Genomic DNA, 27,960 nt, shown 5'->3' with positions numbered 1-27,960 from the left:
ACTCCATCCTTTCCAGCTCAAAGCCTCTTCACTGAAAAGGAGAAAGCCACTTCACTTCTTCCCAAAATAGCAACAAGGAGGCTGAAATGTAACTGCTGCTTGATTACACCAGACTTGAAAATGAAGCAATATTACTACCATGTTTCTTTAAAAATTCATCAATGTAATCTTCAACCTACGCCAACTTGCACCAACTACATAAAGGGCAACAAGCAATCTGTAGCTTGTGTCACATGTAGAATATCTGAGCAGATCAAAGTGCCTCAATTTCATCAGATTTCTTTGAATAGCTTAATTCTCACCTCCTTTCTTCATTCATCCACTGAATACAATGCTCTAAGTCTTCCTAAAGATTCCACTGAGGATAGAACTCTCTTCCACCACCCAGAGAATCTGGTTTTTGCTCATACCCTTACAATGATTTGTTAAGCATCTCAAACACTCACTTGTAACACTTGGTCAACTTACCACTGCCACAGCATCACTAGCGAGAACAGCATGAGAATCCAGCACTGTATAGTAAGCTATATTGGTCATAATATAGATAATAGTGACAATTGGCATAGACACTGCAATAGCCAGGGGCAAGTTCCTGCAAGACAAAAAAAAAAGCCAAAACTCCAAAACCCACAACTGCAGAAAAAGAAAACTTACACTAGTAACAGATTAAAGTTATTTATTTGTATCATTTACAATGCAGAGAAAATTAATGAAACCAGCATAAAGGTTTCAAAGAAGGTATCTCTGGAATCAGAGTTTGGTTTCTTTTATAACTAGAAATTCTAATATAGAAGACTGGAAAATAAATCAGATTTTTATAGTAACTTAGAACCTAAATTATGTGTAAAAAGGGATTCTCTGCAACTGCTCTTCAAACACTCCAAGGTTTCCACATCTGTAGTAACAGCCTTCAAACTTACATGCTTTAAATGATTTCCTAATGTCCATGTTAATTACCACATTTAGAACCCAAAGAGGCAAAGCTCTGAGGTTCTGCCCTCCTCCTCCCTGGGGAATGGGGTTGTCCTTTCAGCACCTCCTTCTGGAACTGATGCAGGGAGCTTTATTAAACCAAACCCCTGTTCTCATCTGCCCTCATCACAGCAGAGAACAACCTAACTGGGCTGCACAACAGAGATGCAGATCTAAAATTCTGAACAGCTATGAGCCCCTGCATGTGGTGTATCCTACTAGCAAACACAGGTCTAGAAAGCTACACAAAACCAAGTCAAGAGTAACAGGAAACTGCTAACCTTTAGATGTGAGCAGGTAAGAGTTAACTGTGAGATAAAGTCACAGCCCTGAGTGTACAGCTCCACAGAAACACATTTTTAAGGTGTGGCTTTGGCTTTTCTCACTCTTATTCTTCCCTCAAACCACACAGGAATATTCAAATGTTTCAAAAGGGGAAGCAGAATTGAGAGTGTTACTCTCACATTTGCCCAGCTTGAAATCAAATACAGCAGGGTGACATTGATGTGCATTTGCCATAAACATTGTTTGTAATAACAACAATAAAAAATCTCCAAAAAACAAAACCCCAAAGCATAACAATTATCAGTCTGAATACTTTGCAAGTCTGAAACTTTGCAAGTTTCCTCAAAAAATTCCTGAGGCCCAGAAGTCCAGCTGTCTGTCTGCTGCCATAGAAGCAGAAAAATAAACAGGGCCAGCAATCCTCTATATAAATCAGTAAATTAGTAACTGGGAGTTCTGACTCTTCTTTCAGGTTGCACACTCATAGTAAGAGACCCATGAATCCCAGCACAGAGAAGAAAAAGAAGCAGAAGACTGTGAATTTAGTTCAGAAATATTACACAATGTAACAAAAATCTGAAATAGCATTTTAAGGACTTTGCATCATCCAAGATTAACGCCAAGGGACGATGTCAAAAAAATTTGTGGATTGCAACTTCTGGGTGGATAAGCATGAAGGCACGACCAATCAAGTGAACATGAAAAATATGTAATTCTTGTGGTAATTTTGTAGAAGTCTGGACTACCTCATTATTCTCAAGAACTGTCAATGCAGAAAGCTAAAATTTGAACTTCACTTTACCAGCTACCATTCTACCAAGAATGAAGCTTGTATTAGGCACTGATGCCTATCTAAAGCAAATGATTATGAAGAAATTTTCATCAGCTAAATATACTGTGAGAAAAATTGTTTTTCAAAACAAGGCATCTAATAGAAGAGCTATCAAACTGATAACAGAGAACACTATACTTACTTTAAAAAGGAAAGGGCATTGCAACAATACTCAAAAAAGAAGCTTTTCAGCAGAAAAAAGCCCATTATTTGAAGGGCCAAATGACTGATGAAAATACAAAATGTGTGTCTTCTGAATATGTCTATCAAATCTTTGCAAGAAAATTTAGGGAAACAAACTGGAAATCTGCAATTCAATCTAACCAAAAATAGCTAGGTTTTCTTTAAAGTACTTATCCACTGTTTTAATAGATAGCTTTCCTGGTTAGATAAATGCCCAGCATAAAACTCAACATCCAACATAGAAGGGAATAAACTGCAAAAGTCAAAATCAGTTGGGAGAACTAAAAAAAAAAAATCTCATTCTTCTTTACCATTCAGCTATAGCAATCTGGATGCAAAAATCATCAAAGGGAATCTATTCTAACATAAAGGTGTCTGCTTACAGACTCACAACTGGGCAAGATTGGCCAGTTACACTTTTAGAGTATAAATTCATGGAAAATATGAATATTCTTAAATATGAAATCAGAATGATTGCACAGGTAAACACAGACAACATTTAAGTACCACTGCAACAATGACACCTATTATAATAAATTGTAACAACATCTTGAACTGAAAGTTTATCTAGCACTGAATACAACATCCTGCAATCATCTACACTTAATTGTTCTTGCATTTTAATTTCTTTTTCACTTTTAATGGAGTTTAGTAAATCTTTGCCCTTGGCCATCCACAGCCTCACCAGTAGAGCAGTTCCACTCATTTCTGTATAAGCTCAGAATTTATTAGTGAGTAACAGCCACAAGCCCCCCAACCTGGGACCATCCCCATTTAGAAAGTTCAAATCATTTACCTTTCTGGGTTTTTGATTTCTTCTGTTACATAATTGAGTGTATCCCAGCCAGAGTAAGAAAACAAGGCAGAATATAATGCAAGGGAGATTTCTCCAATATCAACAGAGGATCCCTCAAAAGAGTTCTTGAAGTGCCCTGTGTGTCCTGTGTGGAAAAGATGCAATGAAAGAGGATAATAAAATACAGTAAGTAATATTTTTCCATGTGCCACACAATTACAAAAACACCTCAGAAACCCTAATTCCTTCAAATCTGCTTATTAAGAACGTTTTTCCAATCCTACTCCAAGTTTTAGCCATGAGAATTAGCATGGCATTTAAACTACTATCAGTTATTCTGTGTGTATGATACTGGTCTACAATTAAACACCTGGTTTGTCCACAGTAGCACAAGAAGTTCAGGAACATTAAGTTCAGACAAAGCTGTAAACAAATGGCAATGACAGTACTCAGGTTAAGTGTGGGGGTTTATAACATATATATTTAGAAAACAACCCACTCAATTCTTCTTTATCCTTTTAAATTTTCAAACATTTAGCCTATGCAGAAAACAAAGATTACAAGTGACTTTGATAACTATGAAAAGAGAACCCCACACAAACACCGACAGGGATGTTTAAGGTTTTGCTACTAATAATAGAAAACTGAGAAAAATTAACAGAGAATAAAGCTTTCCTGTTAAGATAAAATTTTCCTAAGCTAAAGTGTATGTGTGGTTTTTGGACCAGTATTTGTGAAAACTTGTGCCATCTTTTGACTGTAAGCAAGTCAAGACAAGTTCATCAATCATAGTTTAATATTAAGACTCTCTATATATATAAACATACACAAAACCACCAAAAACAGAAAGGCAAGTTATTGTGCAACTCCAAAACGTGCCCTATTCTATGCATCCTAAAGTGTTTAGACTCCATTAAAACTGTAATATTTGAAGCCTCCAAAATATCTTTACTTATTTCTCTTCTCTACTTTTTATCCCAATCAGACATTGCTACTCCCTCAGCACAGACACACGTGGAGTAACTGCTGAGTTAGGAACAGAAAATGGAGACAATGTCAAGGAAATCAGATGGGAACAAGCTTGGTATCTACAAAACAAGGGATGGGCAGATGTGCTAAGGATTATGGTGCTCACATATGCATATTCTTGATTGGTTCACAGTAATTATCTTGATCATGAACTTTCAACAATAACCAGTTAGAGCAAAGGACATAAACTGTCAGATTGCCAGGGAAAGACAGCCCTTTATGGCAGCTTTAAATCAGGATAATTTTCTTAAGCTAACACACCAACAAACTGTTCCCAAAGGAAGGGCTGAGAACAAAACTAAGTTCAGAATTTCTCTTAACTTGAAGGCACAATGCCCAACACACACACTTTCTAATTCTCAACAGTAACTCAGGCTTTGGGCAAAAATAGAGCTGTAGCTTCCCAAGTTTACCTACATATTCTTAGCACTTTTGTGCCTTAAGTTCAGACACTTTCAGGCCACAGATTCATTTTGTAAAAAAATATTCAATTGATCTCACAGTAAAGAAGAGATGTTCCTTAGAGAAATTCGTAACTTTCACCACTCCCACTGTATTTTGCTGCCTCTGTGTATTGCTGTTTTCACTTCCTTTTTAATTCTGTATTGCAGGCTGTAAATAACACAACATTGCTGAGCAGTCAATTACCTTCTTTTACCAAGTTCAAAGTCAATTGAGATAAGATGGGTATCTCATAATACAGTATCATGACAATACCTAACATTGGTATTATGGGTACATTCAAGGTGGCTGCATTACACTTTTTCTACTGAGGCATTCCATAAAACATGCAGAGGAAGTTCACTGTCCTTACATCAGTCACTCAGCTTAATTGATAAACACAAACCTTTGTTACAATTTTACAAGCTTACCCTGGCAGATTTGAACAATTCCGGCGATGATGATGGCGATAAGAGCAAGGACTTTAGCATAAGTAAATATATCCTGCACACGTGTGCCCCACTTAACATAGGCACAATTTATAAATGTTAAAAGACCTAGGGAAGGAAGAAAACACAAAAATTAAAATTCTATTTGAGCAATGCTCAGTTTAACTCACTTTTCAAAGCTTTTAATTGACATCTAAATATGCACTGACTTGTTATACTATTACTTAGGTTAAATTAATGCATTGGTACTGAAAACACACTGGTTTGAACAAAGCAGGAAACAGATGTTTGAACACTGTGTCAACAGTGGAAGGAAATACCTTCCTGTTCTCTGCCCATTTTCCTAATGTTACCTCTCATCAGCTGTACTCTGCAACTACCCTGGAACTAAAGAAATAATTAATTTCAATGTACCAATATTGTCCTAATAAATTAAAGATTATCTAGAAATTCCTTTGGGCAAACATATTAAAAGAGTGAGAAGGTTTCTTAATGCTTCATTGTTAGGCTGAAGATGAGTTCAACATCCATGGAGTAGCTGCAGTGCTGAGTATGCTTCCAGGTGATTCAGTACTCCTTTCCAGTTCTACTGAACTGCATTATGGAGAGAGAACATAGCAATTTTACAAGAGAGGACAAGGGGCAATGGCTTTAACCAGAAAGAAGGTAGATTAGATTGGATTGGGCTGGATTAGACTAGGTGTCATCTGGAAATTCTTCCACAGGAGGGTCATGAAGCACTGGCACCGTCCAGAGGCTGGGGGTGCCCCATTCCTGGAAGTGTTCAAGGCCAGCTTAGATGGGGCTTGGAGCAACCTGTGAGAGTGGGAGGTGCCCCTGCCCATGGCAGGGAGTTGGCACCAGATGATCTTCAAGGTCCCTTCCAACCTAAAGCATCCTGTGGCTCTAAAGGGCGTGTGCCCTACAGCTAATGCAACAGGAGTCAGGATTTTTACAAACTGGTAGCAAGTAACGAGTATCCTGAATGCCTTTAGTCCTCTATCCCAAAATAAGTCAGTCAGACCTATGTCACAAGGTTGCAATGAAACTTGAAATGAGACTTTCAGATCTCACAAATATTTTTTTAGTTGCTGACTAAACTTACTCACATGATCAACTTCCCCAAGACAGTTCTCCTGACTCTCAACATTTTGCTTATGCATTCATTACCTTTCTCTGAAGTGGAGAGCCAGGCAACCTTTGTCTGAACTCCTACTAAACAGGATTCAGTATCTTCAATATTCTTTATTCAACAAAATCCTAATTTGGCACATATTTTTCTTAGCTAAATTATTACTACATAATTGAAACTTCTGTATTGGAAACAGTGTTTCTTCCAAATCTCAGTTTTCTCTCTAGCCAGTGAAAAAATGTTTATATACTACTGTACTTTTTATCTCCATAGAATCTTCTTGTACTGTGTATTTTAAATATGCATATAAATAAAAACTAAACTTGATTGTTTCAGGAGTAAGGTAGCAGTAAATAAAAATTATATTAAAAGATGTGATATATTATTTCCTTTCCCATAATCCAAGAATACCATGATACCATTGAGATAAAAATGGCCTTAGCACAGCTACCAAACTGAAAACAGTAACTTTTAGAAGCTAACAAAAGAAAGGTAATGATCAGATAAGTACAGCAGCAGTATGTTACACAGTCTGGACAAGCTGGATGAGCTTCAGCTGTGTGGCAAGAAGAGGGGAAAAAAAACCCAGTCGTATCAAATTTCAAAAGTCAGGACTGCTGCAAGCTCCCAAACAGCCTTCAGGAAAAAAAAACAACTCTGCTCAGTCTCTGCTCTTCAGTATTAGGGACTGGAGTATTTGCTTGCTGGATTTATTTCTGCCATATTTTTTAAAGCAACTTTCATTGGGATTAATTATTGAGTTAGGGCTTGGTCTCTACTTTAGATGAAATGATACTCTGATACCTTATAAGGGAAAAAAAAAAAAGAAAGGTTATCAATATTCTGAATAAGCAACACCTCTCTTTTGCTAAAAATACTGTTTTCTTCAATTTAATTATTGTTTAGCACTTAAAGTTTCTGAGAACTGTGAAGTTTAGTTCTGTAGCACCAGATGACACCCCACTGCCAAAATGATTGTCAAAGTAAAGCTGTATAACACAAAGACTGTTCTCACACTGGCTCTAGTATTGCTATTACTAAAATAAAAAAAGAACCAACAAGCAAAACTAAAAGTAAACCCCACAACAAACCCACCCAGTCTCACATACAATCTGTACCTAACCTAACTTCCACGCCCAGCAACTTCATTACAAAGGGATTAATCATATCCAGAGCTAGGGATGTGACAAACAAGCCCAGCAGTGCTAAGACAGGGAGAAGCCTAAGCTTTAACAGCTCAATGGAGCTGTAGAGCAGGGCTGTGTCTTAGCACTGACACTCAGAGCAGGGCAGAACAAGCATTTAAACCACAGAACACTGTTGAAGTAAATTGTTCCACCTGCCTGAGAGTGATCCTGCTGTCATGTGTCTCCACTAAAAAAAGAGGTGTTAAATCCTCTTGATTAGCAGCATATGTAGAGGACATCACAGTGTTTGTCTATACCTACTAGATAATAATTTTAATTTAATCACTTTGTCTTAATTTATTGCTTTTTAACCAACTCCTTTTTATAAGGGCTATCTGCCCTCAGAGTGAGGGGGATACCTTAAATGGAAGAGCAGATTCTCCCACACTCCTTAATTTGTGCCAAGATACCTTGGGACAATACCTGTTTAAGGAATGTGAACATGACATTACAGGCCCTTCACTCATTTGCAAGAAGGAGGGAACAGAACTGATTAAACAGACAGATTTCCTGGAAAAAGTTTGTGATTATTTTCCCCCCTACTTGCTCCTCAATTAATGTTTCCACAGCAGTAAAAAAATAACAAAAATGGAAGGGGAAGCTGCAATCATCATAACCAATTACAGAGGCCAAATACCCAAAGTACATGTCATTTCCCTTTCCTTATCCTTTATGGACACTAAGAAACATTAGAACTCTTCCAAGAGAAGCCTCAAACAGGCAGCACACATCCTTGCAGCATATTGTTGGGAGTAAGAGCCCAAGTTCTGTGTTGGCTTTTTGATACAAAATCGTGTCAATACAGGTGACAGGCTCCAGAGCACACAGCTGTGGATCAGTTCATCACAAAGCATTGTGCTACACACTTGCTGAAATACAGTTTTCACTGTTTACTGGAAATGTAAAATATGTATATAAACACTTTTAATAGGAAACACCTAAAATTAAATAAAACACACAATTCAATCATACAGCAGAACAGTGTGGGCAGCTGCTCCTCTATATATTGATTAACAGAGCTGGCTATATGAATACAAATATTTCAATTTTATGTACATGCAAAATTTCCACTTTTCAAAACAGCTTTACCACACACACTGCTCTACTGATCTTACAGTTAATCCCAAGTATAAAGAAAAATCTTGAATGAATGATTTTTTGAAACCAGAGTAGTAACTGAACCATGCAACCATTGAGAACGTATTGCAAACCAAAATACATCAGCATTTCTAGCATAAGAGCCATTCTACAATAGCTCTTAAGACCACACCAAGAGTACCCCAAGGTCTGATTTAAAATACCTCTCTCAAGGGAAAGCAATTTTTACCCCCTTACTTACCTGGCAATTTTTGCCAGGTAAGTAAGCCTGAAAGAGTTCAACACCTTATTCTGCTTCCAAATGAGAAAATGGTCATTCACTGACTGAACACCTGCAAGTTTCTCAGGCTGGAATTGTTCTTTTCCCCACTATACCTCAAACCATTGCAGATCCATTATGCACCAACTCGGAGCGTGGGTAAGATGTTTTAATAAAACATCTTTAACAAAACATGGATAAAAACTTACCATAGTAAATTTCAAGAAATACTTACATTCACAAGCAGCTGCTATAAGACGACAAGCCACATATGGAGGGTCACAAGAAGGGAAGAAAGGCTGGACTATGTAGTTAGCAAAGGTGATGGCAATGATTGCCTGACTAGTTGGTTCAACAATCAGGAGTGAGGTCCACAAACGAATAAAAGCAATGAAGCTCCCAAAAGACTCCAAGATATATGCATAGCTGGCTCCTGACTTAGTAATAGTGGTTCCAAGTTCAGCATAGCACAGAGCTCCAAAGACTGAAAATATCCCTCCAACTGCCCAGATTATTAAAGACAATCCATAAGATTTGCTGTAGATGAGAACTCCTTTGGGCGAGACAAAGATACCTGAACCAATCATGTTGCCCACTATGAGGCTTATCCCATTTATTAAAGATATTTCTTTCTTCAGTTGCAATGTATCTTGGTCTCCATCCTGTTTTCGACTCCGACCTGTCCTTTTTGATTTTTTGACTGGGCTGTATTTTGGTGGTTTTGTATCATCTGTCCTTTCTGCCATTGTAGAAAGACTGTGAATTCTCCACGACTCCGAACCACAATCTAAAACAAAATATAGACAGCTGAAATAATTATTTTTTTTTATCCCTTGCAAAATCTTCTTTCCACCTTTTTACCCTATGATTAACAAATATAAATTAAAATATTTCCTTTTGTTGCTTCATGTTTGGTTCTTTTTACACAAAGTCAAATTCATGCACAGTTAAACAGCAGAACCAACCCAGACAAACCATGAGACAAATTGCTATATAACTTAGAATGAAAGAGGAACTGCTACCATCAGGAAAAGAAACAAACAAAACTGTAGGAAGGACAGAATTAAAAGTCTCCTGTCTTGAGAAGACCAGAAAGAAGGACAGTGAGTTGTTATAGATCAGGAAGTACCACAAGACCAAGATGGAAGTTCTAAGCATGAACACAGATGTACTGCAATACTAAAACTACCAATCCAAGCACTGTGCTTACACAGGTAATTTATGAGAGATCCAGCAGCAAGTTATCAATTGCTGAGGGCCACAGGCAGAGGTGCTCACTCCACTGTGCCCTTGATGCAAGCCTTGACCTCTGACTGACACCGAGCTCTTCCCTCCCTCCCCAGAGCTCTTTATCCACATCTCACTGCCTCATCACTCACTTATCTAAAAGTACAGACTGCACATAAAAACCCACAGTGGTTTCAATCCAAATTCCTCCATTAGCAGTTGTTTTTAACAGTATCTAAGGACACAGAAATTAGGGGGACACAAGGACACAAAAACATTTTCCTCTGCTTCAGAACTGACTGACCAGAAAAGAGCCCCCTTCTTCTGAAGTCTCCAGAAAATGCTCCCATGCCTTCTAAAAGCAAGTTACTGCTAATAAAATCACTCAGCTCAAGAAGACCGATAATTCTGAATAAAACCCATTTTACACAAGATCACTAGCTTATTAGTTGCATAAAAAACCAGGCCCTACATATCTACTAAAATTATTTTCGTAACTATTCATTTGTCCTGTCCCTGATTAAACCTTTAGTGTATACTTCAGCTATTTACTATAGAATAGAAAAAATAAAAAGAAAATCTGGGTCAATTAGAATAAAGCAGGTAATCTAGTGTGGAGTGGATTTTGTGCTTTTTTTGGGGTAACACTAATTTTACAAAAGGTTTTCTATCTGCAACAATACACTTGTCAACTGTGACAACAAAAAACCTGAATATGGGAATTTTGAAAGGTCAACATGCAGTCACCCAAACCACATGTGCATCTAGTACACATGAACATACAAGCTCTTGTAGGCACACCTTTTTGGAGATAATACTCCTCCTCTATCATAAAGCCAACACCTGTATACTAAAGCACAGAGAATCTGACCAGACATCCCTGAACTAGAATGAAGATGTGAAAATTACAAAGATTCTTTTCAATCAATTACAGAAGTAACATTACTGAAATGGGGTACAAATTTTTTATTGAACAGTATTACTTCATTCATCTCCAACTCATTAATCTTTGGAGACTGTGTTCTTTTAAGTAATGCAAAGTAAGACCTTCAATCTGTTTAGCTGGATTATTATTCTGGTTTATTTTCCCCTCAATACTCCAAATAAACACTTTAAAGATGCCTAATTACTGAATACACATTTTATCATTTACACGAGTCAACATCAAATATCACAGATACACCAGAAGACATCAAATTTCACACTTATATTCAAACAAAAATTTTTCAAACTTCCAGAAACTAATCACTACCATTTCAGAACTTAAAAGCTTGAGTATTATAATGAGGCACCTCCAACAAAATTAACTAGAAGAGAGGCTTCCCCACAGTTTCTACAGATGAGTGTCAGCAAAACTGCAAAGGAAAAGCAAAGTCAATTGATCTCAGCAGTTGTTACCTGTTTCTCTTGTTATTTATTCTTCCATCCACCTTGTGCCAAATTCATCTGCAACCACTTCACGCCTGGCTTTGCGTTAGTGGTGTAGCAGAGCAAAGTTTTCAAAAATATATATGCTCCATAAATTCACAAGATTATTTGTTTGCTTTACAAGAGGAAGCTATTATCTGTAAATGCATATAATCATTAAGTAATTATAGATATGGTGCAATCATCAGAAAGTTCTGCAAAACAGCAGAACAAATAATCAAAGCAGATGTTTTCATTACTAATTTGGCTGTAAGAAGTGGATTTAAAAAAACTCTTGTGACCCATAAAAATATCATTCAACTCCAAACTGAGTCTTTCATTTCCATGAAAAGAACTCGGGACAAGATACTAGTTGCAAATGTTTTTTAGAAGGCAATTCACCCTGAACAAATGTCAGCAGAAGAAACAAGAATACTACAGCTATTATTATGACATCCAGCTGCCATTTAAAACATGCCATGTTCTTTTCAGCCCTTACAGCCAAAGGATAAATATGTTAAGAACTGATCATGAATGTAAAACACCATTTTGGCGGTAACTACACAGCTTTAGGATTTTTTGCTCATATCCTGAGCTCATTTTTTGCTCATATCCTGAGCATCATTTCCATTTCCTCCTAAACACCTTCCAAATACAAATTCATCAGAAGCATGCACATTACTTGGAATACTCAGGCATTTTGATGATTTAAGTCAATTGAATAATTCAAATCCCATCAAACCTGGTGTGTTAATTCAGAGCCAGTTTTGCACAAAGAGTAACCATGACTGGTTTACCTCATGGTCTGGAGTTCAGAGGTGCATTTAATTACCTGCAACTAGAAACTCAGTCACCCTTCAAATGCATCCACCAACCAGCAGCACGTGCCTGCAGTTCAATACAGTTTTGTTACCCATGACCTTGACTGCTTCCTGCCCTACTATCTCCACCCAGGAAAGATCACAGTATCCCTCAACCCAGACTCTTTTCTCCCAGTTTTGTCTCTTTTGTTATTCCCAATTTCGGGAATCTGCTAATAACTAGGATTTGCCTGAAGGTGTGTACAACAGCTCAATGGAGATTTGATACTTCATTCTCCTCCCTAGTCTTGTTTGTTTTATGTGCCTTTTAAAGCCTTCAGGGCAGAATTGCTAATTTGCCTGACTCACGGTGATGCTTTTCCACCACCTCGGCCAAAATCTGTTGGCAGGTTTTTTTCTCTCAAGTGCTTCACTTAATTTTAAGTGGAATTAGAATCTGCAACTTTGACCACTTGGAAAAAACTTACCAAGAAAGAGAGAAAGCAGAGACTAGAGAAAACTGAAGCTATGTCAGAGAAAAAACACATATATCAAAATCCATTATTCTGTCCCAAGGTAATTATTTCAGTGGAAACAGAAAAGAGGCTTTGAGGAGGAGAACCAGAGACAAATAGTATACATTTTCTAACATACAACAATCCTAATATACAGCAGCTAAAAATACTTTCAGAACAATCTCTAATGCTGCCAAAGCCTGACCACAGGAGTGCTATGGCTAATGCAGGGCTCTGCCTCCACACAAGCTAACCAACACGGATTTCCTCATCCCTCACCCTTGTGCAACACAGTGTCTTCAACTCTTTTTTTTTGCTGATCACTGCAGCTGTGAGGAACATTTTGCTGATACATGTGGATTTTTTTTTTTTAATTTTAAACTGAAATGACTCTGCTGTTGGTATAGAAAGCTACGGTATGAAACCAGGACACAGTGACTTGAAACTAGGATCGCTTCACTGTTTCACCAAAAATGTATCTTCTGGTGAGGCCTATCACACTGCAGCCAGGTACCACAGGAGCTGATGAAGGTTAACATGCAATTAGCAATGTACTAACACTGCATTACAGGGTGGCCCTCCTTTAAGGGGAGGGAAAGAGGAACCATCTGCCAAGATCCCCTTTCTCCCACTGAGCAGATTGTTTGACCTGGGATGAACCTGCAAGTGATTTCATGACCAAGGTGAAGTACCAAACTGCTAAAAGCTTACTGTGTTTGCCGTGCTTTTATACAATACCTGCTCATTAGCAAAGATTTCTGGTGCTCTTGCTACTGTCTTCCTCAGCTCTTGATTGCATAAAACAACTCCCATAGTAACACAGCTTTACATTGGCTGTTCACATGTACCAGATGTAAGACTATTTCTGAACACAATGACTGGCCCCATGAGCAATATTCAAGATTGCTCTATACAGGCAAACAGCATCAAAGTCTTCAGGGAGTTAAGCTCCAACAGAGCAAACGCTTATTCATTGCACTGTATATATTCAGGCACCTCACAGTCTGAACACTTACATGGGAAAGGCTTAGAGTTTGTCTGGGACATGTTTTTCTTTTTCTGCTGAGAGAAGAATCACTGCCCTACCATATGTACACTTAACAGACAGGAAGTCCGTGCAACAAAAATAATTCTCACTGTAAAGATTTGTTCAACCAAGTATTTTGTGCTTGCATATACAAACACACCATCTTTAGCACAATAAAAAAGAAACCATACCAATAAACTTTTGATCAAATAGAATTGGTTGTAACATCCTTTAAAAAAAAAAAAAGACAAGGTATGTTTGTCATGTAAAAAATATGAAAGAGAAGTTACTATGACAGTCTTTTCACTTGATAGTGTATCAGTATGCTAGTTAAGTAATATTTTCATATTTTTCGTATTTTTAATTATTTTCATATTTCCAAGATAAAAAACAGAAGTAAGCTCGCAACAGGGACTTTGATCAGTCTTGATTAGGCTGGCAGTGCAAGAGGCTGCTGCAGTGAGAGGAACATCTGGTGAAATTTATACAATAAACCCCAGGTAAAGACAGAAGGAACAATCGTAGAGTTTGTTAAAGTAATTCACCTTATGTTTCATGCTGGGGCAGAAAAGTGGAAACCTCTTCAAAGGAGGAAAAATAACGCCAAAAGGCACACGCTACACCCATGTGTACTCTTTAGGTGGCACCTGATCAGATTGTAGTTAATACTGTGCGTTTAAAAACACATAAAACACATAAAATCACTACTAAACGTCAGCAGGAAAAGGTGCGCTAGCTCTCTGCACCCACCACCAAAGGCACTAAAGGAACACGTGGCTTGCCAAAGCCACCCTCGAGTCGCCATAAGCGGGGCTCCAGGGCTGTGGCCGCGGGCCCGAGGGCTCCTGCAGCAGGGCTGGCACTTCCCGAGGTGTCACCGCCACTCTCGGAGGCCGCTCCGCTCCCCACAAGCCGTGGTGAGCCTCTTTCTCCTCATAAAATAAGCGAGGTTCACACAGCCCCGGGAAGGAAGTAGCTGCAGGCACCCGCCTCAGACGGGTGCTGTCAGAGTCGGGGCGCCCCTTAAAGACAATACAGAAACACACACGGCATTCATATGGCTACCACCGCACATTTCGGCAGCCCGGATCGCCAAAGCCACCGCCCCAGATGCTCCGCATGGCAGGGCTGCCGCCGCAGCCCCTGCATTGAGGCTGCTCCCTGCTCGCCTCCCCTCAAGGTCAAGAGAGGCGAAGGAAAGGGGAAAGAAGCCCAAACCTCACCGGGGCCGTCCCGCCGGAAACGCTACCGCCAAGCTCCCTTGGGATGCTCCCCGCCCTTTGCCGCCCGAACGAAACGCGATGGCCGCCCCTACTCCACCCCACCCCCCCACGGACGCATCAGAGCCACGGCGTCCTCCGTCACCGCCTCCGCCGCCGCCTCCGCCTCCTCCTCGTCCTTCCCCGGCTGAAATCCGCTACCTCCCGCATGGTCCCCCCGAGGGAGAAGCCGCAAGTCGCCCACCGGCTCCGCGGGGGTTACGCGGGACCCTGCGGCATCCGCTGGTGCGCAGGGAAGTGTTTGCCGGGCCAGAGCTCCCCCCAGCCCCGCGGAGTTCCCGTCGGCCCCTCCGCTACCGGTGGGTGAGGGGAGCCACGATCGCCACCCCCGCCGCAGCCGGAGCGGGGGACCAGGCTCCCCCTTCCCCGCCGGGGCAGGATGGAGAGGAGCCCTAGCGCTGACGGTACGGCACTGCCAGCGGGGCCGGGGTCCTGCCCTCACACCCTCAGGGCCTCGGGGACACGGAGCTCTCGTGGAGCCCCGGCGGCCGCCGCACAAAGTTACACCCACATGAGTCACACCTCCTGAAAGACCCTCGGGCTTGAGACTTAGGGGCCTGAGAGGGTGGAAACCCTAAGATCTGGTGATATTTTGGGCTTCTACCCGTAGGTCCTGCACCAGTCATAGGGGATATGGAAGTGAAAATAGAACGGTAGCGTTGGTGTGCTCCAGCCTCCAAGAGGGGCATAGCTACTACACCCAGAATTTGGCTTTGTTAAAATAGTAATGGACTTCCCAGAATCGTGATTAAAAGTGACCCGTGGTCCCTGATTATAATAGTAAGGAATTGGCTATTCAGCAGATTTATCTGGGGTGTAATGAAACCTTTCTTGTCTTCCACTAGCAGATTGATAGTTTTACCCTGTCTAAGCCAGTGAACCCCAGACTGCAGCCCCCTCTTAATGTTCTTTTATTGCCTTTTTACTGCTCCCTGCAAGGCAAAGGGATGGTTCAGTGCCTGGAAAGACAACAGGGTTCAGGAGTCAGGGTAGTCTCACTCTAAATAATTTAATTACTCCTCCCTTCCCTGGTCCACGGTTATTATTTATCATCTGACACAGATAAGTAAGACATGTAGTTTTTCAAGAGGGTGAAAAATCTTAGGGGCAAATAAAAATTAAAAGGCTGTAAAAGAAAAGGGAAAGGCGAACCATGCACTCACTGTCATACCCATAAATGTGCTAGTAAATGCAATAGTGGAGTCCAATTTTATTGCCACAAGGCTTATGTTTCTGATTTCCATTCTGCTTCCTCTCCCAAAGTTTGTGTGTTTTATCAAGTTGTTTTCCTTCGTTGTCACAGAGACAATCAGGCTACCAAGCAACTGCTGCACTCATCTAGATCTTCCGATATTCATTACACTGTGTTTGGATAAAAATGAATTAAGAAAGTTGTTTTTGGTTTGGTTTGGTTTTTTTTTTTTTTTTTTGTTAAAAGTTGGCTTTTTAATTGCACACAAAGAAGATAATACCATTAGACTTTATTTCTAAACTATAAAGCACCATAGCAAAACAAACTCTCATTTGCAGGAGCCTGATCTTCTCAGCTCTTTAATTATGTTTGTCTCAACTCTTTGTTTGGCTTTTGGCAAATACAAACTATTCTAAATCTATTACCTGCTGAAGCTACTGACAGTGTTGCAAAGCAACAAACAAAACCAGTCTGCTGCCTTCTGGGAGCTTAACAGCCCTGATAGGCGACTTCTTTGTTTTTAAGCCACTTATACAGCACTGATAGAAGATAAAAACATAGATGACATCCCCAGAATATAATCAAATCCTTGCAATATGAAACTGATTGTTGTTACAAAGATAACACGTACCAGAAAGCAGACATTAGATGGTAATAATGCTAAGTGATTCTACAAATGTGCTGGTGCCCTGTGTTCTGTAGTGCAGGATTTTCAGGTAGATGGGTGTTTGCAACAGTCTCACACGTTAATCAAAAGGTGGATTGAGTGTGAATGTAAAAGATGCAGCTGATTTCAGTTGTTGGTAGGCTGCATTTTAAGCTCTCCCATGATCGAATCTACTGTAGACAGCATTGACTCCTCAAAAAAAATGGACTCATAAAATGTGAGCTAATTATAAAGTTGCCTTTAGAAACAAGAAATATATGAGAACTGAAAAGGCATAGGAAATAAATTATTAGGCATATGCTGGAAGTATAGAGAATGACATTTTACCTTGGAACTTTGAAATATATTTATTAGAAAAAGTGCCCATTTAGGGGTTTCAGAATAGAAGTTCACCACCTGAAGTATAAGAACTTAAAACACTAGAGGTTGGTATGAGAGATCCAAGTTAGGACAGCATCATAAGGCTAGACAATGCTTCTGAAATGTTTGCATGTGAGCAGAAGCAAATCTCAGAATAATCATGCAGGTAGATATTTTTGTTCATTTTGGTAAGGCTCATATTTTATAAATTACTTTTTCCATTTTACTATGGAAGCGAAATGTAAGTCTGGGCTCCTTTATTTCTTCTCTTGTTACAGATTACATAAATTGTGTGGCTCTTCCCTGATGCTCCATAAATGGCCACTGGTAAGTTGTGTTTATACAGGAGTGTGTATTCTCTAAGTGCTAGCAGACAAAAAACAGCTAAAAAAGATTTTGTTTCCACTAGGGTTTTATCTGATACTGTTTAATCAATTTAAGATCTTATCTCCTGCTGCAATGAGAACAAAGTTTGGTTAAGCCTCTGAGTTTGCCCTATCTCCTTTTTTGTGTCTGACTAATATTGCCACTAGATACATCTTAAAAATGTAATTCAACTCAAAAAGCTTGAAGAATAAACTGATTAAATGCCCCTGAACAAACCAAATTGAAATAGCATCAGATTATTGGAAACCAAATCCACACGATATTCATTAAATGGGTTTAGAACATGAAACAAAACCAAGGTAAAAATTGCTATTAAATCTGAATGAATTTGAAACCTTATACATCAGCTTTGTGCTTGTTCACAGGGTCATTCTGCTGAGTTTAAGCATATCCTCACAGCATAAGTCCCCCAAGAATGTGTTGCTTATGCACTTAATTAATGGAATGAGAGTGCACTGAGCTCCTTAAGGGTCAGCACTGAAGGGGTGCTGTGTAAATGTAAGCACTACTCATTGCAGCTTGCAGCTTATGATGGAAATATTGCTTCCAGCCATGTGTTTGATGGCTTATGCTGGTTCCTTTAGAAATTCTACCATACAGAGGGAGTCCTGGGACCACTTTGATGTTCGTTTGGAAATGTACATTCTGTTGACACAGGAGTTATTCACAGGGGTCATGAAATTATTCAGGACAGTAAATCTGGAAGTTTAGCCAGATCCCAGCAAATGACAGTTTTCATAAGCACTTAAAAGCAAACATTACTTTTTGTTAGTTTTTCAACCTTAATAATTTCAAACAACAAACAGTATCAACTGTGTATTTCAGGAAACAGAATCAGTTCAAAAACAAATGTAAGTGCACCTGTTTCTTTTCTTTGGTTAAAGCTGAGTGACTTTGTTTACAAAAACAAATTCACTGATCCTTTGCCTTTTGTTTTTACCTTCATCTTTCTATCATACAAATTTCTGCAGGAAGTGGTTTAAGCAGGGTAAGTGTGTGACACAGTACAGATGAGAGTGACTATAAGCACCAAAGTGCTATGCAATTAAAGGAGAAGGTCTAAACTTAGCTTTCTATATTTACCTTCCCCTGTTCCTAGCTCCATGTCTCCTCCTACTCCAGCCTTCAGCATTTAACTGGTGCTGGCACTTGCCCAGCCCCCTCTGCAAGGCAGTTGTGCTCACTAAGCTGGCAGAAAACAATACCTTTATGAAGGTTGGTTTTTTACTATCAAAATCACAGAAGTACAAACATGGAATAAGCTAGGAGCAGAGGAGGAGGTAGTAGAAAATATCCCTTTAAGGAACAGAAACTGTGGAGTGTCTCTGTCTTTTCCAACTGCAGTCATTTAATACTCTGAAGACCAACATTAGTCCTTCTTTTATGGAAAACTTAGCTTCTATATACTAAAGGTTTTAAAAACAGATTGTAAAATGAGCTTTGACATCCCATCTCTTAATTTTATTTGTCCTATCTGGTTCTGTTGCCTTTCAGGTGCCTTTTTCTTTTCACTGCCTTATCTACTCTCACCAAAGTTTATTATTTGCTTGCACATATCTTTGTTGCACATTATTGCAAGCTGGTTTTGTTCAGTGCTGTCCATGCTGCAATGCAGAAGTGGGAATAGATGTCTTCTAAAACATGGACGAGTTTTCAAATGTTAACTTTGTTAGGAGGGCAAAAAACCACCAGCACAGATATGCCCATCTTCAGGTAAACTTCAAAGGTCCCTGGGAGTTTTTTATCACTATTTTGATTAATGCCACAAACATTGTATTTTAATTTTACATTTCTCTTAATCTTCTCTATTAAAAGGGGAATGAGCAGTACATAAAATTTTTCCCAGTCAATTTTGGGAGTTTATTTGGAAAAAATAGTCCCTTGTACATAATACTTGTTTTAAAACAGATGGTTTGTGTTTAATGTTTTAGACAATGAAATCATTCAGCTTTGAGACCCTACCCTTTGATTATACAAATTGTTTTATCTGTGTTGAATTACTTCATGAGCATCTGGCTATTTACTATTGAGAATGAATGAATCACAGTCTTTGTTTTCCTGGAAAACGACATGGGAGTTAGAATCATTGTTTCACAAGTCTTATAACACTGCAGGGATTTTTTAAGATTATGCTCTTTGTCTATGTCTAATTTGAAGGCTGTTAAAAGTAATTATGTATAAAAGCAAACTAAGGAGGGTTTGTAGCTGTAAAAAATATCATCTTAAGGATAAGTTTTTTTTTCTTGTTTCAGGTCCCAAATTAGCATGTGGGTACTATGATTGAAGAATATGAAGTCCTTAGTTATAATGTTTGTAACCGAGTTCAACAGCATTTAAATAAATTTCTTCTGGATGCGACAGTTTAAAGACATCTGTTGGGTTGGGTTAAGTAACTCTGGCCTTCGAATGCAACTGCTCAGACTTTCTTCAAAACAGCAAAGTTCCTCTCTGTTGTAGATTACCCTGTATTATTGTCAGTCCTTTGTTGATATATTTGTGGTACCTGTCTCTCTCTCTGTTTAAAAGCAGGAGTATTCTGAGATTCTGATCCTACTCAGCAGTAGTTGCATTGACACTCTGTTTGCAAGCAGCTGGTTACTAGAGGCTGAAGCCAATGTCATCATTTTGTTTGTGTTGTCATGCTGAGTCCAAACTTTGCCATTTAAATACAACCAGATGTTCCTTAGCAGAGCCATTTTGAATGCAGAATATTACAGTACAAGCCCATCAGTGCTGATCCCACTCTTCCACCTTTGCTTGTAGTGCACTCCTGTTACTTTTCTCTTAATTACTGAATTACCCTGAAACGTTTGTACAATACAAATAAATTTGGACCTTTAATAAAAGTTCTCTGCTATTTTGTTTAGAGACCTTATAATAACTCAATACTTTACAGTGTAGGAACAGTTATTGGACAAACAGAAGTAAGGACAGCCTTTATTCCCTAAACTTTCAGATTTTTGGGGGATTCTGTTGTTGTATTTGATCCAAAAGTAGTTTTCCAAAAAATAATCTCAAAGACCTTTCTCTTCTGCACAGTGTGTGCTAACCAAACATGCCAATGCATGTTGATCTCATACATTTTGCCTCTAAGAGGAACAGTCTAGTGTGTACACGTGCTAAGAGTGACAAATAATTTCTAATTAGCAAGCTTTGTAAAAGAAAGAAAACCATGTTGTTTCACAAAATAAGATCAGAACACCTTTGAAGTTTTCACTCAAGTTCTTGCCCAAAGAACTCCATGTTCCATGAGCAAGATTTTCAGAATGTCTCACTATTTAAAAGTACACCTTAAGAACTGAGAGGTATAATATCTTAGTGCTAAAAGAACCTTTAAGAGTAGGGATTTATTGCCAGTCCATTTGCCTTTGCAGTAAATAGGATAGCTCTATTAATGGGTTTATTAGTCTTTTGTCTGCCAGCATAGTTTTTCCAATTTCAAATCCATTCTTTGCTATTATTAGAAGGCATCCAGCCCTAAAATTAAAATTCTGGTTGACTTTGCTAACTTTTCAGAAATGATTTCTCAGCAGGCTATTTGTGAGTGTTTTGCACTTTGCTCCTTTGTTCCCCACTTGGCTCTTGATTACTTGGTGTGTACAGTGTCCCACAGAGCAAATCATAGTGGACTAATTAAGAGCTACCAAGGTTTCTCAAGTTATGCAAGATCCCCAGAACTATGAAAAGCCTTTTCAGATTCCCAGTCACATACTGTGAAGTGCCATAAATCAAACTTTTGAAAACACTGAAAGCTGTGCTTCAGACACTTAGAGGTATACTTTACTTCCAGAAGAAAGGGCTTTTGTTAAAGTTTACTGCTAGATTTTTTAGTACTTTTTTTTTCTCAGCTGAAATCCCAAATCCCACAGGCTATAACATTCTGAATACCAGTAACGTTGATTTAATGACACATGATCACTTATTGGTGACATTGGTGAAATTTTAGTCTTTACTTTTACATGAGTCTGGAAGACTAAGTGAAGTGAGAGCAAACACTGGGCTTTACTGTTAGAGCTTTGGCAGGAGGATAAAGGAAACTAAACCTCATGTGTCACATTACACTCTGGAGGTCAGGGAGTTATTTTTACCTCAGTGTCACTACTGTGGGAAAATGTGGAACACCTCAGCTTAAGTGGAAACTATAGGAGATGGCCAAGTTATTTGTTGTGTCATCAGTGTCATCTCCTGCAACAAACCTTATGGCTGGAGTCCTGCAAGTGTCCTCACCCCACACATTGGTCACTTGGCCATGTAGGGTGCTCAGTGTCACACTCCATAAACAACTCTGTATTTGTCCTTACTACAAAGGACAAATTTTATTGCTGAAGTGTTGTATCATTGGGGAAATTGTTATTTTGTATTATTCTATGCTAGAATGACATACATTGTAGATAACCATGAGGCTGTGTCATTAAAACAAAACCCAAAGGTTCAGATTAGGTGGTTGTACTGAAACAATTGGGAGGCAGCTACACTGCATGCTGTTGGAGTTAAATCCAATGTATAGCATACAGTAAAATTACAGCTGTGAAATCCTGATAATTGCCTTTTATTTTGTTCCTTAAAAAGGCTTCCTTTGTCCAAGAAAAACACCTGTGATTAAATAGCCAGCTGCAAAAACAAACAAGAATAATCCTGTCTACATGCCCAAGCATATTTGAAGTCTCAAATGCTGAGTGCACTTTCCTTCTGCAGCTGTGTCTGTGCACAGTGACTGGGACAGTTCTTGGCACTGTTACAAGCAGGAGAGGCCAGGCCACAGGCTGGGTCCTCCTTCTGCTGCTACTGAAGATGGACATAAAGAACACTGAACAAGAAATGACAGCTTTCATTGATGGGATCTAATTTGGGTGAAGAAGCTGACAGTTACCATAAGATTTAAACCAAAATAAATAGTCTCAGACCACCTAAGAATGCAGTGGGCTTGGCAGTGTTAGGTTTATACTTAGACTCAGTGATCTTAAAGGTCTTTTCAATCTAAATGCTTCTCTGATTTTAAGAATTCATTAAATTGCTATATTGATATGGTAGTAAATGGAATACAGGAAAACATTCTTACTAAACACATCAAAATGCAATAGCTGAGGAGTTAAAATGCTATTATATATCCTACAGAAACTTAAATGTAACTTGAGTTTTGAAAGACATAATATAAACCAGCATCCAAATCTCTCCTCTCTTGTTCATGTCATGAATTCTCTAGGTAAGGGAGAGTTTTCTGTAAACAAATAAATCTGCAGGTTTGAATACCAGTACATGATCGATTGCAATGGAGAGAAAAGGTTTTAGCCAGAGTTGCCAGACTGCATTTGAACCAGCTCTGCAGGAGTCAGAGCAGAAGGGAGGAGAGCAGAGCAATGCCTTGTTTTGCAGAAAGCCTCCCTGAGCTGAAATATTTCTTTGGCTGTAAATCTTTTAGTCTCATACAGTGTTTAATAAAACCTGTCCAAGACATGCAGTCTATCAGAAAAACAACTGAATTTCCCTATGAGCTCATACCCGTTCAGCACAAGTAACAACCCATTTTCTATTTTTTATTCTGTTACTTTGTTTGCATTTTGATATTGTGTGTCATAAGGGGTTCTCTTTTAATGTTCCTGTGGTTTCATGTGAAAAGAGGGAAGAAAATACATGAGTGTGAAGTAGCTCTCTCAGCAAACATTTAATGGACAGGACAGAAATCTTGCTGGATAATGATTGCATTTTAATAAAAATGGAAACATTTTCATTTTATTTGAGAGAAGATGACCAACCATGATCTGCTGCAAAGCAAAAAATGTAGAAGAGCCTTCTTTTCTTTTAAGAATTCATAACAACACTGTAAAGGGTGGAAATAATCTCCAGGGCTCTTCAATTGAAGTTATCTTTATTCCATTGTCCCAACAGCTGACCTGATAACAGACCCATGCATTCACAGGTGGGTGTTAGTGGAGTGAATAGTGATTGAGTTACAGGCAGTTATAAATATCCATGTTATTTACCTCCAAGCAAAAACAAGTTAATTTTTCCCTTAAATCACTTCAAAAGTTTATAGCTTGCATAAGTAAACTGAACAGGCTGAGGGGAAAGGTTTAGTAAATCTCTGCTGTTTGCATTAATTTTGTCAACTAAAGAACTCTTGATCAGGTAAGAGAAAGTTCCATGAATATTGCTAATTTCTCTGGGTATGGGGAAGGAGCCTGTCTTCATGAAGGCCTTTAAATCCTTTTTAAGCCCCTGCTTGAAAGCCAGTCCAGATTGACAAACCACAAGAACAAACCATTCCCTGGTTTTCCTCACTGCATATTCAGTGCCTCTGCTCCAGACTCTTTTGTGTGCCCTTCATCTCCTGTTTGCTAGACCAAACACACACAGTTTTATCAGCTTGTCTCTAACAATAGGTGTTGAGATACTTTGGCATGTTGCCACATTTTAAGGGCTAAGTTCTTATTCTAAATTACTGCCATCTAATTCATCCTGGTTGAAGGAGTCCAGAAGTTCTTTAACTGATTCATGTCTTCTCTGAAAGAAGAAAGGTCATTCTTAAAGCCCAGGGGAAATGGCAGTTTGAGGCTACAGATTTCTGTAACATTACATGGCATGTATTCTTGGCAAAGAGAAATAAAGGCAGGAAATAAAATGCTGATCACAAATTGTATCAGCACAAGAGCTGGAAATACTCTCTAAGCTTCTGATCTACCTTTTTGCTGGGGTTAAGCAAAATGCTTGCAATTAATATGTTCTTGCAGCTGTGCTGAATTTAATGTTGCCCAATGAAATCACTAAATATGTTCTTCTCAGACCTTGTCAGGTAGTTTAATTTATGGTGGATTTACCTTCAAAATCCAGGAGTTTTGTTTAACTCAGCTGACATACCATCTGTCAAGTCAACCATGTGCTCAGTTAAGGGAATGCAGTTGCAGGCAGGCAATGAAGGAATTGCTTCTCTAGAAAAGGAACAAAATCAAACTGTGCTAGGGCCTTTTGAGCACCAGGAAAGTATTTTGCAAAGCGGGGGAAGGCCAGGCAAGGCTGTGTGCAGGAAAAGAATGAAAGGGAATATAGTCCAAGGCAAGATTTCCTGAGGCATAAAAGACCCCAGCAATCCTGGAGACAATATGTATTACTGGAGGAGAGCATAGTTAATAGCTGTATAGCTCTGAAATCAGTAAATAGCAATAAAGAAATCTAAATTTCCTATGCCTGTCTTGACGATCTTTGGGTCCTTCCCTAACATACCAGGCCCACACGTATTTATTTATGCACTTAACCTTCCTTAAAATTCTTCACATTTGGTGCTCAAGTGACTAAGCCTGGGCAAGCATGAGAATTTTACAAGGTTATGTAGGACTCAGACTTGAAACAATAAAATAAGAATCCTTGAGTTTTAGCATGTTTTCATTAGTGCTTTAGGTTTTGTGCATTTTAGACTACTCATGTGATGTAAAATTCTTATGTATATGTTAGCAGTCCATTAATGCATTTTTTACAATTTTGTAGATTAGTTTTTTATGAATATGCACTTGTTATCTTCCTCTGATGTTCTCTGGAACTGTTTTTAACAGGCACTGGTAAGAACATTTGAGTAGTATTTATAGCTTTGTTTGCCTTGCTCTCTACTGGAAGGACTAATCTCTTAAACATTTCATTCCAGCACCTCTGATTAATTTTCCACAAATCAACTTCAAACAAATTCTACTGCAGACATTCTTACACTGCAGAAACTATCTCATCTCAGATAAAAGTATGGTATAGTTAGGACAAAGGGCAAGGGACACTCATCTTTTTGCAAATCAGCAAAAGATAGCTACCAAAAGATTGCAACCAGTTGCAATCAAGAATAAAATTACATTTCAATACATCAGAAAAATAAACATCTACCTACTCTATACCCCATTCCTTTAATAAATTTAAATAGCTTCATAAAATTTGTACAGCTTGTCATTTTTAATGACTATTAATTCTTTTCTGAGTAACTGCAACAGAGTCTTACTAATCAGTTTATATTATCAGTCCTGGAGTGACTTGGTTTTATTATTCTCCTTGCTGTTTTCTAGAGATACCCAGGTTTCAGATTTCCTTCCTGCAACTCCAGTTGTTCTTCACAAAGAACAGTTTGATTTTTCTGTCTTTACTCCTGCTCAGTGCCATTTATTCTACATTGTTTCATAATATCAAGGTAACTGGAGAAAACAGAGGTGAGGACCACAGAAATCTTAGCTAATGGACAAGCTTGGGCAGGAACAAAACACCATAAGCTTTCAGCAGTTTGATATTTCATAGCAGGGATCAACATGAGACATTTGTAACAGCTCACACTACAGACCTTACAAGAGTATGTATTTTTGGTGAGAAAAAATGCTGCTAGTTTCAGGTCACTGCATTTAGTTTGGTAGCAAACCTTTTTGTATCAACAACAGTTTCATTTCAACAAATGTGTACCATCCCTTGAAAAATACCACACTGGAAAAGCAGACAGCTTGTGCTCCCACTGTTTTGATGCCAGTTCTTCTATCAACAGTTAAGACTGGGCTTAGGTTTGGCATCAGATTTTATTCTCAAGTAGGCAGCTGCTTCTAGAAAAGAGCCAAAACCGTTTCTGTGTCCAAACCACAATGACAAAAATTCAGCATAGCCTGCCAGCCAGCATATCTTTCACAGGAGTGTAAAGTGTCCAGCAAAACAACTAAATGGAATGATTTTGTAAGCTGCTATTAAGTTTCAACAGTATTGCTAGTTTCTCTTTTAAAGGTCTGTAACTATTTCCTGCAGGTGAATGTTTATCTGTTTTACTGAGTATCTTATGCCTTCTAAAGAGGCAAAACACCATGACAGCAGTTCCTTTCCTCACAAGCAAGACATCCCTTTTTAGCAAACTGTTGAAATTTCCCATTTAAAGTGTAGATTTTAAAGTGAAAAAAAATTCAACAGTGAAAAAGGTATTTAGCTCCTTTAATAAGCAAAACTATTGTCAACATATTCTGATAGACATTGCCTTGAATTAAAATATTGTTACAATTAAAAGCAGTCTCAAAGTTCAATGAAGTTATGTAAAAAAATAAAAAGTTTATGGTTGCAGCAGCATCATAGCTGGAAACTTTGATGTAACACATGTCTTATTTGTTAACTGTGCCCAGACCACACATCATTACTGCATTTGCAATCAGCCAAATGACTGAATTCAATGAGAAATTTGAAACTGCAGAGAGAACAAAAGCAACATAGGGAAACAAATAACGTGGTTTTGTATTTTAAATACCTGTAGATGGTATAACAAGTTCTCATGTTAATCTGGTGCCATGAAGCTTGAAGAGACCTCACTGGGCCTTTAAAAATATATCATTATTTTCATTATAAAGAAAGTAATCTTATTATTTCTCTTTCAAATGCTGGTTTTAGCTGGGATGGAGTTAATTTTCTCCATAGGAGCTAGTATGGGGCTGTATTTTGAATTTGTACTGAAAACAGTGTTGACAATTCAGGGATGTTTTGTTATTGCTGGGCAGAGCTCACACAGAGCCAAGGCCTTTCTGCCCCTCACCCCACCAGGGAGGAGGCTGGGGGTGCACAAGGGGCTGGGGGAGGATGAGCTGGGACAACTGACCACAGCTGGCCAAAGGGGTGCTCCAGACCTTGTGGCATCAAGCTCAGCTAGGGGAGGAGGATGGGGAGGATGTTTGGAGTGATGGCATTTGTCTTCTTAAGTAACCATTACATGGGATGGAGCCCTGCTTTCCTGGAGATGGCTGGACACCTGCCTGCCCTTGGCAAGTGGTGAATTAATTCCACATTTTCCTTTGCTTGTGTGCAGCTTTTGCTTTACCTGATAAATTGTCTGGCTCTCAACAAACAAGTTTTCTCACTTTACTGTTGTGTGGCATAGTTGTCTGTTGGGACAAATGTTCTTTTCAACATCCAGTGTGAGCTTGAGGGGTTCAAGGTAACAACAGATTTTACTGGAATGTGCTGGATCACATTTGTAGCTGCTGTTGCTGTTGATTTGTTGACAGACTCCTGTGCTTGCCATGGGACTTGTTTGCCTTCTGTCCATGAGTCTGGTGCTTGTTAGTAGCTGGGCTGTTGTTTTCACTGCCTGCTGTACCACTTATCATCTTCCTCCGCTGTGCCTGGGAACATTCTGATAACAGCAATGTTTCTGGACAGACTGGAACTCCATGTGAACTCAAGTCAAAGGGTCCATGACCTGAGGATGAGTTCAGGCAGCAGCAGGACACTCCAAAGCATCTGTGACCATGGGGGCCAGAGCTACAAAACCTCCCAGTGTTCCCAGGCTGTCCCCATTAGAGCACTTTGATTAAACCAGGCACCTCTTCTGCCTGGTTTAATTTTACATTTGTGCTGCAGACATGATTAGAGAGATACAGGGATGTAAAGTGTTAACATTTCTCCATTTAATGAATACTCCAAGTCCCACATCTCTGAAGTACATATGTAA

General features: G+C 39.0%; 2 protein-coding genes across 9 annotated transcripts in view; one reads left to right on the top strand and one right to left on the bottom strand.

Annotated features, from left to right (window-relative positions):
• The window catches only part of SLC7A6 (solute carrier family 7 member 6), a 29,074-nt gene extending 13,880 nt beyond the window's left edge, over positions 1 to 15,194 (bottom strand). Inside the window, exons 1-7 of one of the 8 annotated variants that reach the window (XM_064722906.1) lie at positions 14,863 to 14,937; positions 14,185 to 14,307; positions 11,289 to 11,455; positions 8,899 to 9,450; positions 4,970 to 5,095; positions 3,069 to 3,213; positions 469 to 592 (exon numbers count right to left, since the gene is read on the bottom strand). In XM_064722906.1, coding sequence (XP_064578976.1) covers positions 469 to 592; positions 3,069 to 3,213; positions 4,970 to 5,095; positions 8,899 to 9,409 — 906 coding nt within the window. In that variant the 5' untranslated portion in view covers positions 9,410 to 9,450; positions 11,289 to 11,455; positions 14,185 to 14,307; positions 14,863 to 14,937. The other 7 variants (XM_064722904.1, XM_064722903.1, XM_064722905.1 and 4 more) reach the window with 7 other exon arrangements.
• Positions 14,636 to 20,371, top strand: LOC135452618 (serine/arginine repetitive matrix protein 1-like). Its single transcript, XM_064722910.1, has 3 exons — positions 14,636 to 15,323; positions 17,417 to 17,465; positions 19,778 to 20,371. The coding sequence occupies exon 1, from the start codon at positions 14,941 to 14,943 to the stop codon at positions 15,313 to 15,315; it is 375 nt and encodes a 124-aa protein (XP_064578980.1). The 5' UTR covers positions 14,636 to 14,940; the 3' UTR covers positions 15,316 to 15,323; positions 17,417 to 17,465; positions 19,778 to 20,371.
• The last annotated feature ends 7,589 nt before the right edge of the window (positions 20,372 to 27,960 follow it).

The sequence above is a fragment of the Zonotrichia leucophrys genome, chromosome 11, assembly GCF_028769735.1.
Source record: "Zonotrichia leucophrys gambelii isolate GWCS_2022_RI chromosome 11, RI_Zleu_2.0, whole genome shotgun sequence".
NCBI lineage: Eukaryota > Metazoa > Chordata > Aves > Passeriformes > Passerellidae > Zonotrichia > Zonotrichia leucophrys.
This window is presented reverse-complemented; position numbering and strand designations above follow the sequence as displayed.

Bases quoted from the DNA above. Each gene is read 5' to 3' on its own strand.
- LOC135452618 (XM_064722910.1), top strand. From the start codon at position 14,941: ATGGCCGCCCCTACTCCACCCCACCCCCCCACGGACGCATCAGAGCCA.